Here is a 16,102-nt window from a genome sequence, read left to right as displayed (position 1 = left end):
GCTCCCCCTAAGTGCTTTTCCCCTAGGAAGTACATATGGAGGACATACCACTTAACCTACGCCGGAGAGAAACTGGCAGATGACAGAAAGAAACTGAGAGAGTAAGTAATCAAATCTCTTCTGGCATCTGTGGGGCTGGAGAGGCCAAGCTGGAGTCCACACAGCATCTGCACAGGCAGGGCTAACGTGGGACTTTGTGCCCTGGCTCAGGTAGGTCCTCCTAGCATTGGAAGAGGCTGCCCAGGGAAGTGGTGGAGTCCCCATCCCTGGAGGTATTGAAAAGACGTGTAGATGTGGCACTTAGGGACATGGTTTAGTGGTGGACTTGGCAGCGCTACGTTAGCGGTTGGACTCGATCTTAAAGGTCTTTTCCAACTTAAATGGTTCTATGATTCCACTTGAAATTGACTGCACGATGGGACCAGCACTGCACACAGAGGTGGGACAGGCCCTGCCCTGACAGACTGAGAGGCCGTCTGCAGGACAGGAAGGCCTCAAGTAGTTCCTCCGCCACAACCATCCTGTGCTGAGTGTGTTCGTCCAATTCAGACCACACCAGGGCACTCGGACACATTGCCCCTTGGCCGTCTATGCCAAACTCCTGCAGAATAGGCTATGCTTACTAAGGTTACACCTGAGGTATCCTGCAGAGACAAGATCAGTGAGGAAAAGCATGAGTATGAGGGGAGTAGAATACAGAGAAGGCCGGGAATGGTGTCACGCACGTGAAGCACATCATTAGGTCATTTCCACGGAAACTGGGAGCTGCTCAGCAGAGGATGGGGTCAGGACACATTATGTGGTGGAGGGGATCCAGGGTGGGAGGGACCTCTGAAAGTCATCTAGTCCAATCCTCTGCACAAGGAGGGTTCGCTAGAGCTGGTTGCTCAGGGCTGCGTCCAGTTGGGTTTTGAGTATCTCCAAGAATGCAGACTCCACAACCTCTCTGGACAACCTGTTCCAGTGCTCAGTCACCCTCACAAAGGGCTTGGCAGAGCTGCTGAGGTAGAAAGGTAGGAAGGAGGGTGGAAGAATGACAAGCAAAGAGCAAAACAAGGATAAGAGTGTTGGGCTCTGGACCTGCTCAGCCACGTGTCAGAGACCATCTAGTAACGACACTGACAAACCACTCCCACGTTTCCATGCCCGTTCTCAAGGCGAGGAGGCAGGAGGTGCTTCTGAGCACTCTAGCTGTTGCATACAGCAGTGCTGGGTATGCCAGCCTGCATGCAGACCAGCAAGAAAAGCTTGTCTGAAGTATTAAAAATTTAGCAAGGCAGCCTTAATCAAAGCTGTCCTCGAAAGACTGAGCCATGGGTGACAGATGTTGCATTTAAGGGCACGTTGCAGTTAAAAAGGCAGATGATCAGATCCTTCAGTGCTGGCAGCATGTTCTATGTACACAAGTGAGAATTTTAACTTGTCCTGCGTTGGAGCACAGCACGCGACCGTAGGAGTCCATCTCCCCCTGGGAAAGAGGAGGCTATAGGATTTCAAAGGTTGTGGTTTCTGGGAACCTGGCATATAACATCATAACTCTCTGCTCAGGTATGGCATCAGAAACCGGGATGAGGTCAGCTTCATAAAGAAACTTCGAAAGTAACCTATCAATCAGGTAAGTCCTAAATATCCATTAAGAGCTACCAACTCTTCATCTTCCTCTTCCCCAGGCCTTAGTGTTCAGGCTCACAGCAGCTGGTGGTGCTGCTCTGCGCTGCGTAGCGGAGCATTTCTGAATGCTCATGTCTGCATTAGGCTTGTGCCCTGGCTCTGGTCTGTTTCCACATCCTGGTTGTGTTGCTTGTGCTTCTCTCAGGGCGGGGAATGATAATTCAGCTGCTGCAGTTAACACATCAGGAGCAGCACCAGCAATACCTTAGCGCTGGCAGTGGTGTATCTCTAACCCTACTTTAGGTTTAGACTCTGAATCTGCTCCCACAATGTCTTGAGATTCGTTAAATGCAGTGTTCCTTTGCCCTCGTGATTGCTTCTAGGACCTTGCTTTCTTTTAGGCTTCTTGAATCTCTAGAAATCACTGCTAGGAATGTGGCTGGGTGCTAACTAATCCCCAGGAGGACGGAGGACTCTGTGCTACAGGCGATTGCCATCACCCAGGTCATTTGGGTCCTCCTGCGTGCCTCAGACTCTCATATCCGAATGACTGTTCTCCCACCCTGCTCCTAGTGCTCCTGTACCGTTCAGAGCACCTGCAGCTAACAGAAATGGCCCACGGGGGTGCATAAGCAAATGCAACAAGCAAACACAGCATGTTCTTTGCTGTTCCACAGTGGGTATATTTTGAGCCATCTTTCTCAATTACTGCAAGCTGTAAGGGGTTAGGAAAAGGGACCTCAGCTTCCCTATCCTGTAGTTTCTGTCTCTCAGTTTCTCCATTTTCTGGTTTATAGAAACTTGTGTTCAACTGATTCATTCTTCTCAGAAGACAGGACACAGCACTAGACAACTTTCGGTCATGGTATTTCTGTGCAACCGATGCATTTAAAAACACTTCCAGCACCGGAAGCACGAGTAGCACGTATATTACGTGTTTGTAACCTATGTAGACATAATTCTGGTATTATACTGCTATTTTTAGAAAGTTGTGCATACAAACACAAGATGTGGCCAAGTTTAAAATTACGTTTGCTTCCCCTCAACATCTAAAAACACAACCACAGTGTCTGAGGAGCAGTGGTAATAGCAGCTTTTCCAAACGCTTGGGTTTTTGTTTTGCAGCTCCAGCTGGCTGGGTTAGAAACTGTTGCTTTGTGATCACAGTAACTTTTTCTCTTCTTTCAAGAGAAAAACATCCAGTTTTTCAACATCCAGTGTAATAAAATGGGTGCCATGAGAGAAGCCATCTGCCCCATGGTGCCTATGACCAGCAGTCACCTATGGCACTGGCTGATCCCCCCTCCCCGGGCCTGTCTAGGCAGGGTAGTGTGGTGATAAGAGAGCCCAGCATGCAGTAACTATTGTCACTGACAAATATCTTCTTTCTTTAACAGAGAGAGCAGAGAATCCAGCACTACCAAGACCAGACTGTGGATTCAGCAGGTTCCCGGAGGAAAAAAGGTTGTAACATTTCAAAGAGAAACAAACTCCAGTTGAATGGACGTTCTCACGTTTTTTGTAGTTGCTATTTGAAACGTCTGCTTCTCAGCTGTATGTGGAACGCGCTTTCAGTGATTAAAGAGACCCTCTAGTTTTCTGAGGCTTTTAAGGCCCTTATTTCCAGCTGCAAATCTGCCTCTGACTGTTTTGGGTGCTAGAAAAGGATTGCTTCTACTGATACATGAAACAGCATAGGTGAGAGAAAGTAACAAACGTAGCCACAGACTATGCAGAACAATTAACAGTAGCTAAAACGCTACCTTACCATTTAATCACCACCTTAGCAGTAGTAAACAACTCTGGTTAAAAATGTAGTATTGAAACTAGTGTAATAAAAATAATGGCAGCAGAAAAGGTTCAATACAATTGAACAAGGCACAAACGTTCTGTTTTCAGAGTCTTCTGAGATAAGGCAAAACATGCCTGCCAAGTGCTAAGGAGACAGTTTAAATTAACCACGGGCAGGGTTAGAAGTGTCATTGGATTAGAGGCTTTGTCCACATGGAACCGGCACAGCAAACGCAAAGACAGTCCATCTCCAGTGCCTGCTCGAGAAGCCAGTCTTTGCCTTTCAGTGGAGCTGTGCATCCAGGTCGTATTTCTCGCAGAATTTGTCTGTGAATGGTATACAAGTAAGGAACTCGCACCACTCGCACTTGATGGGGTAGAAATAGAACAGAATCACAAGTCCTGAGAAGAGTGCAATGAAGATGAGCTGGAAAACTATAATTTGGCATCGCTTCCTATATAAATCAAACTTCCCAAAGCTAATGTAGGGCAGGAAGGCAAAGGAGAGGAAGAAACCACTGATAAATCCTGAAATGTGAGCAAAATTATCAATCCAAGGCAGGAGGCCAAAGGCAAAAAGAAAGAGCACCACAGCCAGCAGCTTGAAGAAAGCCCTCCATGGGCGTGCCAGGATTTGCCAACTCTGGAAGAGCTCCACAAAGAGACAGGCCAGAATCCCAAACTGGGATCCTGCAGGGCCAACCTGCAGAAGAAGAGCATTACAGGTAACATCAGGCACATCCCATCTGCCTGGCTTCTGCAGCCAGCTCCAGGCATTACAGTTATTTATCATTCAACTCCTCGTTCAGTGTTTCTTGGGAAAGAGATGCCACGGCCTGCGACTTCATCCTTATAACGGGGTTCAAGGAGTAAAGGGGCTTGGTTTGATTTAGCATCAAGGTAGGTGTGAGGCCAGCAATCACCAGAACAGACTCTATATTTAAGGAGGGCAGATCTGGTTTAAGCCACCAGAGCGGAGAAGCCCTTGAAGGCTCTCTCCTGGCTCCTCCCACCCACCATGCACTTTTCCTTATTGAAGGACCTGGAAGATAGTCCTCCAGGTCCTGCCACGCAGCCTTCTGAAGTGAAGCTGGCTGGTCGCATCAGACTTCTCCAGCTGTGGCATGTGGACAGGGACAGTCCTGTGGGAAAGGTAAGCTCTGCTCTTTGCCCCTCTCCTGCCTGCCACTCATACACAGAGGGTCTCTGGCACCAGCTACAGCTCTCAATTCCCAGCCTGCCAGGGGCCCCTCTTATCCTGTGGCTGGACAAACCCCCCATTCATTACGAGAGGCAGCCAGACTGGGCCAGTCACTCGGAAAGCCCAGGGTGCTCTGGGGGATGTTATTGCTCAGCAGCTAGATGATGGTGTGGTGCCATCTTCTAGCTACAAAACTGCACAAGCCACATGCTGCAGAGATGAGCCCAGCTCTGGTGTCTGCCTGCACCAGAGAGGCACAGGCATGTAGAGAAGGCTTGTGTTCAGGATGAGTTACCGAGACCCTAGTCTGCAGGAGACCCACCTCTGCTCTGTAGGGTAGAAATATTGCACTGGCAAGATTTCCAGTGATGCCACTGAGCAGGTAGATGATAGAGATGCGATGCCATCCTGCCAACTTCTCTAGGTCCCGCAGGATCGTCATTTGGAAACAGACTGAAACCAGACAGTGCAGGATCCTGCCAAGTTCAGAGTACAGGAGCTGAAGAAGCAGCAGCCACTGAAAGTCACCCCTGTGCTGGTGTTCTTTGCCGAGCCTTGCTGAGAGCTCCTGGTCCAGCCTCACCCACACCTCTAACAGCCCTCCCAGAAAACGTAGCATGGTAAACTTCAGCAGGGACAACAGCTCAGCACCCCCCCCGTGTTCCCCAGGGAAGGATCTGCCAGAACAAGCCTCATAGCAATCCCAGGGTTCAGGGCTCCCCCACCCAGACAGTGGAAGTTTTACACCTATGCTTACCCAGCATGAAGGAAAAGTGAGAGCCAGAGGCGGTAGAACTGGTCAGGAACTTCTGGATTTAGGAAAGGGAGGAGTCCACAAACGTCATCCATGCAGTGCACCTAGGGCAGAAGTGGGGTTGTGAGGTGCGCCAGCCAGCATGGCCCTTTATCAATACCAGGGCAGAGACTGCAGTTAGCTCTGAAAGGGGGGTTCTCCTTCTTCTCCGCTGTATCGCATCCTAACCCTTGTCTCCACCACCAAGTTACACATGACCCTACCCATTCCCTATGGCAGCTTTATGCCCTCATTCTTCACCCCAACACACACACGACAGACATCTGCGTTTGCTCGCCAATGGAGCAGGAAGGTTGCATTCTCCTGCTGCTTCCACAGTGGTCCTATGTTGGGCTTTCACAGCTGCCAGCCCAAGTCCTAAACCGGTCTCCAAAGAGGGACAGATGCAGTCAGCTCTGCCACTACTGTCTAGATCAGCAGCTTCCCCCGGGCTCAGGGTGAGACAGGACACAGGACTCCCACCTACACTGCAGCACAGTCATCCCCAGATCTTGCCAAGCTGCTAAGGGGAACAGGAGGGAGAAGGGCAGCCATACAAACCCCCAACTCCACACTTACCTGAGAGCAGAGTGTTGCCTCCTCATGGAAATAGCCCCGCATAAATTCACAATACTCCCGGGAGGTTATTTCACACCTGGAGGAGGCACAAGTAATCAAAATGAGGAACAAGTCACACGTGGAAGGCACACACACTCCCCCCGTCTCATCCCAAGTCTGCCTATGAGAACTGATGCCTCCAGCTGCCCCTGACGAGCTGTAGTGTCCCTGCAACAGATGCACTAAGGCATTCCCATTTGAGCCCAGTGTCACTCTCCATACACCCCTCTTGCTTCTCTCCCACACTCAAGCCTGAGTCACCTCCACAGACTAATGCCCTGCATACAGGGGCTCCAAAACAAGTGCTAAAACGGAACTAGTTACAGCTGAGAAAGAACCACCAGAGCTTGGGGAAGCTGTCTCTGGGGGAGTCTGGTGCTTCCATTGCTGACAGAGTGGAAAGGGGGGGCTAGGCCAAGAACAACCCGTCGTGACTTTCAGGGACAGAGAAACTCCGTGGGGCAGCACTGATTTTTCTCCCTAGCAGGGAAAGCCAGGCCCAAGCACTGGGTAATTACTCAAGCTGAGGAGCAACATGAGGAAGAACAGCATCTTCCTCCTTGGCAAACCCAGAGCAGGTTGTTTCCTGACATCTTGAATGCTCAGGGACACCAGGCTGGGGCCATTGTAGCCTGTCAGGACCAAGCTGGCCATTCCCAAGGAAAAGCAAAGAACTCCCCAGCAGAAGTATTTAATCCCTTGGGATCTGAGTCCCTCCAAACTGCAGGACCAGTTGAGCAAGATACCCTGCCGCACCGAAGACTCAGGCTGGCTGTTATCACCTGCTCATTCCAGAGTCCTGCTCCATCTGGGAGACCCGTCATGGCTCCCTGTCCAACTCCCCTTCCCAGCAGGGCTCTGGGCTGCGTATGGGAAGGACAAGGAGGACAAATGGCTGTGTCTACAACCTAAGAAGGGCCCCCTATGTCTCGCCCCAAGACCCAGCCCCTTTCCATACAGGTAAAACTCGTTACCTTCCTTTGGTCCCAATGCAGCAGGGCCGGCCTGTAATCACGCAGTCCATGTGAAGGTGGTTGGTGTAATTCCCAGCACTGCTTTTTGTGCAGATCTGGAAAATGACAACAGGCTGCAGTCAGACAGCCATGGCTTTGCTTGCTGCCTGGGTAAGGTCAAAACAGGCCCTTGGGAAGAAGCCAGTCCCAGAAACATGGGCCTCCCAAAGCCTCCCTCTGACACCAAAATGGGGACTGACACCCCATCTGCCTGAGCCATTGGAGCCTCAGTCAACACCTCCTCTCCGCCAAGGGATGAAAACAGCGCCTAGGCTGAGTCAGTCTCCATTGCCCTGTTACCCTGGCAGGGCCCAGGGCTTTAGCAGGGCTTTAGGTGGTGCGGGGGAACTTTAGTTGTTGGAGGGCTTCAAGCCTAGGGCTAGAAAAAGCCATGGTTGCCCTGATCTGGTGTTTGTGACAATGAGCAGGAGACTGCACCAGAGACCCCTTCCACAAACACAGCTGTGGCTCTGCACAATGGGATGCAAATGCCATATTCCAGCTGCCCATACAGGCCCCGTGCCACTGGCGATGCTCACCGGCCATTTGGTGATGTCATCTGGCCACTCATGCGGCTCCATTGAGGCTGGCTGCTCACACACCCTGCAGCAACAGAAAGCAGAGATCAGCCAGAGAAATTACTTTCTGCTGCACCAGCAGCAGGCAGGATCCCCCAAGGGAGCCACCACACTGTCCCTGTCCCAAGGCTGTGGTCCCACAGCTCCCCTCTGTCCCTGGCAAGGGGCTGGTGACACGCTACATCAGATCAGCCAAGGCTGGGCTGATCAAAGCCGCAGCCTCCTTCCAGTGAGCAGAGATCACGGCTTCAGCACAGAGGCAGCCATCCCAGAGCACACAGCTGCCCAGCAACTCACTGGCTCCTTTCCCGGTGGACACAACCCCAAAGGTGGGCCTTCAGCTGGTCTCAGCTCTACATCAGCCCACGGTGACCAAGGGCAAAGGTGTGCCATGGCACCCAGCAGCTGGCAGAGCTCCGGGGCAGAGGTGTTCTGGGAGTGTGACTGCTGTACCCCAAGAAGGGAGCCTGTGCGGGGAGCAGGTGAGGAGGGGGAGAGGGATGAGAAAGGCACTCACAGCTCACAAGACACTGTGCAGGTGGGCAGCCAACAGCAACGGAGACTAGGGGGAGCAGAAATACCACCACACTGCCTCTGCCTCCCTTGCAGCCATTGGGGCAGGTAGGGACATTACTGCCCCCATGTCCCTTGGTCTCCAGAGCAGCTGCTGTCCCATCCAGCAATCAGCTGGCCTGGGACCCCATACCTCTCTGACTCTACTGTCATAGCAGCCCCGGTGCCTCCACGATGGCAGCCAGACTAGGTAGGACCTACCTGGGGTCCTGATGACAAACAGACCCAAATTGCCTCTTGCTTCCTGCCAGCATTGGTGTGCTGGGGTGATGGGGCCACTTCACCCACACGGCCAGCGTGGACTGCAGGAGAGAGGAGAGGTGTCACCGTGAAGCCCAGGGTGGGAGAAGCATCAACAGAAGTGGCCTTGAGCTTGCAGGGACAGCACAAAAGGGGCCACTGCACTCACCGAGCACTCCTCCTCCGAGGTCTGCACGCAGCCCGACTTGTCATTCCGTACGCAGCAAGCCGAGTGCTTCTCCTTCTCCCGCTTGGCACTGATGAAGCTGTGCACTTGCTGGTCCTGCCTCATGCATGGTGAGAACTTGGCCCCTAGGTGGATCAGGGCCTCCTGGCAGAGATGGAAACGCTCAGCTCGGCCAAGGGCCAGGCAATGATTGCCCAGGGCAGAGCAGGCTGGGGGAACTGCGAGGGGTATCCCCATCAGGACTCAAGGGACCAGGAACAAGTCCTGCATGATGAAACCCAGCACACATCAGGCATACTCTCAATATTTGATTTGAAGAAGGCAAGCCCAGAACAAAAGTTCAGTGATTTCCTTGCTGCCCATGGCCCCAGAAAGGCCAGCGCTGTGGCCAGGAAAGGAAACTTTGGGACACAACAGCCTTTCCCAGGGGGAATGGCATCAGGAAAGCTGTCACACACCATACAACTCCTGCATTTTCTCTAGCCCTGTGCTTGGCTTTGTAGGAACAGGGTGCAAAGCAGGAGTGCCAAGGTCCATCCCAGCCTCCAGGTAGCCCATTCTGCAGGGTGGTTGGGGCAGAGAGCACCACTGCCCCCTGCCACTGATGGCAGGGCCCCATGGGACGTCCAAACAATGGCAGCTGCTAGCACGAAGCTCCAAGCAGCGGAGGGGCCCTGGTCCCTGGGGTGGCACGGCTGCAGCACGCAGTCCCCCATCAGCCCACCAACAGTCCCAGCCAACGCCACTCACTGAGCTGGGGCCGATCCAGAAGTTTTCCTGCTGAACGTATTTGACATTTTCATAAACCCCTCTGTTTCGCAAGACCTGCAAGGAGAGAAAGCGAGAGCCCCGTGAGCTCCTGCCCACAGGGTCAGCAGAGCAAGCAGCAGGGGCTGGTGAAAACAGCACCCAGGATGAACAGAAATCCCCACAGCCAATGACTGGGCACACGGTTCTCTCAAACTGGTCTTTTGCAGGATGACAGGTAAGCCCCCATTGAGGCATGGGCACCTTCATCTTAAGATTTCATTTAAAATGTCTATCTCTGGCTACTTCAACTTTCAAGAAATCCCAGGGCCTGGAGACCTGGGAGTGGCTTGAGAGCCTGCAAAAAGCTTCACACAGCTCAGAAGCATAAGCAGCACCTGCCGGCACCGTAGGCCCGGGTGCTGGTGACAGTGCTCTGAAAGCTGTCAGACACGTAGGTGAGAAGCTCCCCAGGGCATCCCCTGCATGCAGCGGGGATATGGCTGCAGAGATATGTACCCCAGGGACCTTTAACAACACGTGAGAAGGCCACAAACAGCTTCAAGATCAGCTCTCAAAGTCAGACAGGTCAGTTTTGCTCCTGGCAGAAGCAAAATCCTGCAACAGTTGTGAAAACTTAACTCAGGTTTGAAATATTTCCTTGCCATGAACATCCTTCTGGTCTCCACCAGGAGGGGAACAAGTTGTTTGAAAGGGCTCCCAGCACAGACACAAGAAGATCCTGCAAAGAGCCCACCATGCTTTGTGCTGGATATAATTTGATGTCAAGAGCAACATGGCTGCAGGAGGGAGAGAAGGCAGCATGGGGGCTCACAGAGATGCTGCAGGCAGCCCCCCAAGGCTGGACGCCCAGCATCCAACCATCAAGGCCCTCAGGGAAGTAGCCAATATGCTGAAGACTACGACACAAGAGCCAGCAGCTGAAGGCTGAGACACAATCACACTCCAGGCAAGTCAGGGGGATTTACTTACTGAATCAACAGTTTCATGTTGTGAGAACCCCACAGGGGCAATGCCGTAGATGCACACAGCGAGGATGGTGATGAGTGAATGCACAAAGGTGACCCAGTAAGTGAAGAAAGGCCTGCATGGAGGGAAAGGAAAAAGATCAGAGGCAGAAACCCAGGCATATTAAATCTATTCACAAAACACAGGAGAAAAGCTGCTGTTTTTCCCCAGGGACCTTGGCAGAATCTGGGGTACAGGGCCAGGATCACCTAGGGATGCACAAGACTGGAGGCAATGACCTAAGGTCTTGCTGGCAGACAGACCCTGTTTACTCTGACTCCCCAATTACACTGGGCAAGCCACCCTTTCCCAAGCAAACATCCATGAGAACACATAAGCCTGATGCCAAAGTGTGCTGTGTGTCTGAACTAATGACTTTAGGGGAATGATCAGAGGCAGGGATACCTCAGCCTTCCTGTTCATCACAGGACAGTGGTGGTGGGGCAGAGATCTGCAGTCCCTCCAGGTAGCAGAGATACAGACACCCAACGCGACGTGAGGAGCAGGGTGAGCTCCCAGTGCACGGTGATGCTAACATGCTGCTGTCTGCTGCAGTTTTCACTGTACTTCAGGGATATAGTCTGGGGGGTCTTAGCAGCAGGTTTCACCCAATCACCCCGAGGCAGTGACCTGAGTCACCAAGGGGCAACAGCAATTACTCACTCGCTAGTTTTGTTGGGACCCCTTCTACAACTGCAGCTCTCACCTGTGATCATCCATGTCCTCAATCTGCCGCTTGACATAGCTGTCGATGCGCTTGCGGTATGTACGGTTTGTCAACTTCCCCACCATACCCAGGCCATACGGCCTCTTCTCCTTGGCGAAGAGCTTCCTGACGGGGACAGCGATGCGCTGGCCACGCTTTTGTGGGCTGACACTCACCACCTCCTGCCGCAAGCGGACCTTGGGCTGTGCCAGGGCCCCATCCTTTTGCTTCCTCCAGCCTCGCTCCAGTGGGCTGAAATAAAAAGCGGGACAGCGATGGTTTCCTTCTCCATGGCACAGCAATGGGGACCAGCCCTTCCCTGGTCTTTGGTGGCAGCAGACCCTCTGTCTGTCCCAGCACGGCCGGGCTGAGCAGCAGCTGATGGCAGACAAGGTGCCCTGAAGTGGAAGTATTTCAAAGGGTTATGCAGCACCAGTTGATGAAAGCGCAGGACTACACGCAGAAGGTGGTACAAGGCAGCTGTGCCAAACTAAGCCCCACCAATGAGGAGCTCTCAAGGCTTTAAAGAAGTGTTTCAGCAACAGGCTAAAATGGGGAGGCTGCAGCCGGGCACATCTGCAGCCTCACGCACGTCTATTTCCTCCTCTACTTCATTCCTCTTACTCTGCTCTCTGCTACGAAATGGAAGCGTAGTTTAGCCCAGCAGCGGAAATCCCCACCCTTGAAGCACTTTACTGTGATTGGACTGGCAAGTCAAACCCCCATTCATAGAATCATAGAATCATAGAATCATTGAGGTTGGAAAAGACCTCTAAGATCATCGAGTCCAACCGTCAACCCAACCAAATCAGAGAAGAGCAGGAATCCAGGCAGCTTCCCAGACCAAGAAAGTGACACTGTCACATGCTGCAAGCTGTGCCAGTTACCTCTCACGATCTGTCTTCCATTCCTCCCTTTATTTGCACCGATGCATGCATTTTTCGGGAGAACAACAAACCAGGCTTCAACAACACAATAAAAATCCCAAGCATCACTGTCTAAAGGAAGGCTTTTTTACCAAAATAGAGTATGTGATGAACGTTGCACAAGCTACTGGTGAATAGTACCTGCTTTGTAAGTCTCCATCATATTCAGATGTTTTTGTATTTCTTTGCTCTTAAAAGCAGTCTGGAGGTCAGGTCTGCAGCATTCAGACCCTGACCGAAAAAAAAAAACCCACAAACCTACCTACCATTTCACCCTTGCTCACTGCCTAGCACTGTAGTAGGCATGTCCCTGACGTGCGCTCCGGTCTAGTTTACCTCCTCTGGCTTCCTAAATGACCCCCTCTGCACACAGACAATGGTTGTCAGAAGTGGTCAGAGAAACCAGCTGACAAACTTTTCTCTGAAAGATCACCAGAGCATCTTGGAGATATCATGACAGCTCTGAAGTATGGACAAGCAACAGGATGAGGGAGAATCTGAACGTCTAGCCAAAACCACTGCTGTGAAACTTCAGCTATTTTCAATATTGCACCTTGCAGAAGATGCATTTTTATAAAGCTGAAAGTCCCAACTTCCCCTTGGGAAGTCCTTCTCCAACAGAAAGTGCAGATTCCACTGCAGCCTGCTCTTGCCCCAAGAGTTCAAGTGGTTTCTGTGTTATGCACGTGTCGTTTCCCAATATTTCCGGTGCTGGGCTATCAACCTATGCCAAAATAAACACCTGGCCACCTAAAAGGACACCCGACTATGATTCTGATAACAGTTCTCTGAAGTGTGATAGAAATGTATTTTCTTCAGTAAATAAAACTATTTAAGGAGATCCAAATGGAGCCAAGAAGACTGAGACCGTCTCAGAGGAGTGACAACAAACTCCCACCATTTGCTGCTTCCACTTATGTTAAGACTGAGTCAAGTTCTTGGAAACACTTGAAGGGAAAGCACCAACACAGCAAGATGGGCCGTGAGCAGCAGAACCACAACAAGGACCTCCCTGTCTGCTCCATGTTCACACCCAGCGGAGCTCTCTGCTGGGGTGAGCTGCCAGCTGAGCTAGAGCTGACTCGGAAACGACACAGAGCAATTACTCAGTACCAGTTACTCAGGTGGAAAAAATCTAGGCATACAATACAGTACCACCCACATATTTGTAGGGCTCTCAGCATCAGTGCCACACCTTTCTCTTATTTTGAGTGAGGAATGTAGCCCAGCTCGACACTCAGCAATGCTTCACACCGCTCCTTGGAGCGAGACAACAGTTCCTGGTGACTGTGGCAATGGCAACAGTCTTCTCGTCTTTGCTACGTTCTCCATAGCCAAAGACTGGGCCCTCAGCATCCTCACAGCTCATTTAAAGTGTCTTTTGTTTCCTCAAGGCATGATACAGTCTCCGAAACACATCACGTGAGGCTGGAAATTGCTGGAGAGACTGCAGAGGTGGCCTCAGAGTCACCTTTCACATGCATGGGTAGTGGGGCAGGAGGTCTTAAGCTGTGTTTAAAGAAAACCCATCACTGCACTGCTCTTTGAGCTTTGCACCAAGCACCCACAGCACTCAGATCCTGGCTTCCTCCATGCAGGAGGTCCCACTCTGAATGGGTGGGCCACCCCATGTTAGGCTTTGGCAGCTTCCAGGAAGATACTCACAGTAGCAAGTGGCTTCTTTCAAGCTCATTTTTGTCCAAGGCACCTCCTGTGAGATCTGTCTGATCCGGAGGTTTCAGCTCAGCATCTTTGATTGCAGCTTCTGATGGCGACTCAAACACTTCATCTGGATAAGTAGAGAGCTCCTCATGAAGGACTCCTTCCTGGGCAGAGAAACAGAAGTCCCATCAGAAGAAGCCAGCATCACATTTGAGACACCAGCCCTGGCAGAAAGCAGTGCTGCTCTCTGCAACACACAGTCCTGCCAGACCTAGAGTCTTGCACTGCCTCTGGGGCCAGTACCACGCCAGAGCCCTGCCCCTCACCCGAGCGAAGAAAGACGTGTCGAGCTCATCTGGAAAATCCACCGTGTCCTCCTCCAGGAAACTTGCTGGGGTGAAGCTGCGCCGCTGAGCTCTCCTCAGGGTGCTGTCCTTCACAGAGCGCCCCTATAGCCAGGGAAATTGGCATCGAGTCACTGCGAGAAACCTGAACCCCGGGCACATGCAGGGCCACCCCAGCCAGCGCACAGGGAGCCCAAGTGCTGAGCTGGTTCACGCTTGTGTGTGGAGCACAGCAGACCTGCTGATGTGTGATGCCTTCCTGGTGAGACTCACAAGTGTTACCCCACTTCTCAGTCCACAGTGCCCATCTCCCATGCAGGTGAGGCTTGCAGCATGCTCCTCTACCACATGTTGTACAATGTCTCTGACCAAACCGCAGTGATGGGTGGTACTGGACACAGCAAAAAGGTCACTGGGCCCAGGAAAGCAGACACGTGGCAGGATGAAGAGACTTGCATAGTAAGAGCCTCAGGTACTTCTGCTCTTCCATGACTGCTGACCAGGTGCAGATGGACACCCATCCAGGCAGGCTGAACTGGACCTGCTGGAACGCTCTGAGGCTGCTGGCTGTGGGAATCAAAGCCGCCAGGCCAATAAAGGGAAAGCACAACCTGTACCAAAACCTAGCCATCATCCCTGCTTCTTGCAAATCCTGCTTCCTAGACACATGGCTGAAACAGAACAGGAGATGGCTTGGTTTCTTCCCCTCCACAACTGCTCTCCCCATCCTCCTTGCTCAGCAGCTCCTTCCCTCTCACCCTTCTTTCAGGGCAGAGCCCCATCCTGCCGCCCTCCCACAGACAGTACCTTCACCAAAGCTGCAGCTGCTCGGAAACTCATTTTGGCAACAGACTCCCGTTTCCGCCGTCGTGGGAGGCGATTGAACCCTGAGCGCGAGCTGGTGAAGGAGCAGAGCGACGTGGCACCTGGCGTGATCGGTGTGTGTGGGATGCTGCAGCCATCATTGTCATCAGCCATACGGAAAGCTCGGCCACGGGCCAAGGGGTCTATGATCTGCCGAGAGAAGAAGCCCATCAGTCCATTCACCCCCAAACCCTTCCCTACCAAGCCCTCCTCCCTCCAAGCAAACATCTTGAGACCATGACAGTGGCCTGGCTCCTGGGATTGACCAAGAACCAGGCTGGACGGACCAACAAGCAATCCTACAATAGGGAGATAAGGAATAACCTATTGCAAGCTAAGCCCTAGTTGTAAGCCTCAAACCTAAGTCCTCAAACCTCTCTCCCTGCCCCCACCTAAGTCCTCAAACCTCTCTCCCTGCCCTTTTTTTTTCCCCCCCCCTCTTTTTTTTCCCTTTTTCTTTTGTTGGTATTGACTATTTTCACCCAGAATGTTCCTGATGTTCACAGGAGACTCCAAACCTCCTTCAGCCCTTCCTAAGCTCTTGGTTTCATTCATTTCCTGTGCCAGTGAGGTCTACAGTCAGAGAATGTGCTGTCTGAACAGGAGTTTGAGAAAACCCTGAAAACAGCCATGCTCTTTCTCCAGCTAGTTTCCTTTCCAATACTGGACAGCCCAGGACTTAAACAGCATCCTGTTGAAGCTTAGCTGTATATTTACATCTGCTTCCATTAATTAAGTTATAACAGCTGGAAAAAAGCAGGCAAGCTTCCAGAGGCTGCAAGCCCTTCTTTGGGACTCTTCAGGCCAAAGCTCTCACTTCTTCCAAACATACGAATCAACCTAATGAAAATATTGCCTTCAGCTACAAACCCTGCCTCTGTCCTTACATCATCACAGCTGTTGTTTCCATAAGACTTCTATGCTTTATCCTAATGTTTTACGAGCTTTTTTTAATCCACAGTTGCACACTCAACAGGAAGGTTTATGGGCTTACATCTACTGATACCACATTTGGTATCAGTATGATACCACTCAGTATGATACCACTACCAGAGGGTAGTGGTCAATGGCTCAATGTCCAGATGGAGATTGGTGACGAGTGGCGTCCCACAGGGGTCCATATTGGGGCCGGTACTGTTTAATGTCTTCATCAATGGCACAGACAGTGGGATCGAGTGCACCCTCAGCAACTTTGCAGATGACACCAAGCTGAGTGGTG

At 51.7% G+C, this 16,102-nt stretch overlaps 1 protein-coding gene and 1 long non-coding RNA gene across 4 annotated transcripts in view; one reads left to right on the top strand and one right to left on the bottom strand.

Moving 5' to 3' along the window:
* Positions 1–15: 15 nt before the first annotated feature.
* LOC103897759 lies at positions 16–3,230 on the top strand. The gene is made up of 3 exons (XR_657513.1): positions 16–101; positions 1,549–1,615; positions 3,009–3,230. It is a non-coding gene; the product is annotated as an uncharacterized LOC103897759 (long non-coding RNA).
* Positions 3,231–3,342: 112 nt separating this feature from the next.
* Positions 3,343–16,102, bottom strand: part of RHBDF1 (rhomboid 5 homolog 1) — a 23,563-nt gene continuing 10,803 nt past the window's right edge. For all 3 annotated transcript variants that reach the window (XM_009277883.2, XM_009277892.2, XM_009277901.2), the window contains 14 exons: positions 14,827–15,033; positions 14,002–14,124; positions 13,679–13,839; positions 11,088–11,339; positions 10,346–10,457; positions 9,356–9,430; positions 8,588–8,749; positions 8,380–8,480; positions 7,567–7,630; positions 6,989–7,083; positions 5,976–6,051; positions 5,361–5,461; positions 4,926–5,079; positions 3,343–4,105 (listed from right to left, as the gene is read on the bottom strand). In XM_009277883.2, coding sequence (XP_009276158.1) covers positions 3,686–4,105; positions 4,926–5,079; positions 5,361–5,461; positions 5,976–6,051; positions 6,989–7,083; positions 7,567–7,630; positions 8,380–8,480; positions 8,588–8,749; positions 9,356–9,430; positions 10,346–10,457; positions 11,088–11,339; positions 13,679–13,839; positions 14,002–14,124; positions 14,827–15,033 — 2,103 coding nt within the window. In that variant the 3' untranslated portion in view covers positions 3,343–3,685. The remainder of the gene's footprint in view (positions 4,106–4,925; positions 5,080–5,360; positions 5,462–5,975; positions 6,052–6,988; positions 7,084–7,566; positions 7,631–8,379; positions 8,481–8,587; positions 8,750–9,355; positions 9,431–10,345; positions 10,458–11,087; positions 11,340–13,678; positions 13,840–14,001; positions 14,125–14,826; positions 15,034–16,102) is intronic.

This window comes from Aptenodytes forsteri, unplaced genomic scaffold, assembly GCF_000699145.1.
Source record: "Aptenodytes forsteri isolate BGI_AS27 unplaced genomic scaffold, ASM69914v1 Scaffold26, whole genome shotgun sequence".
Classification (NCBI taxonomy): Eukaryota; Metazoa; Chordata; class Aves; order Sphenisciformes; family Spheniscidae; genus Aptenodytes; species Aptenodytes forsteri.
Note: the sequence above shows the minus strand (reverse complement) of the source record. Positions and strands in the feature narration are given on the sequence as shown.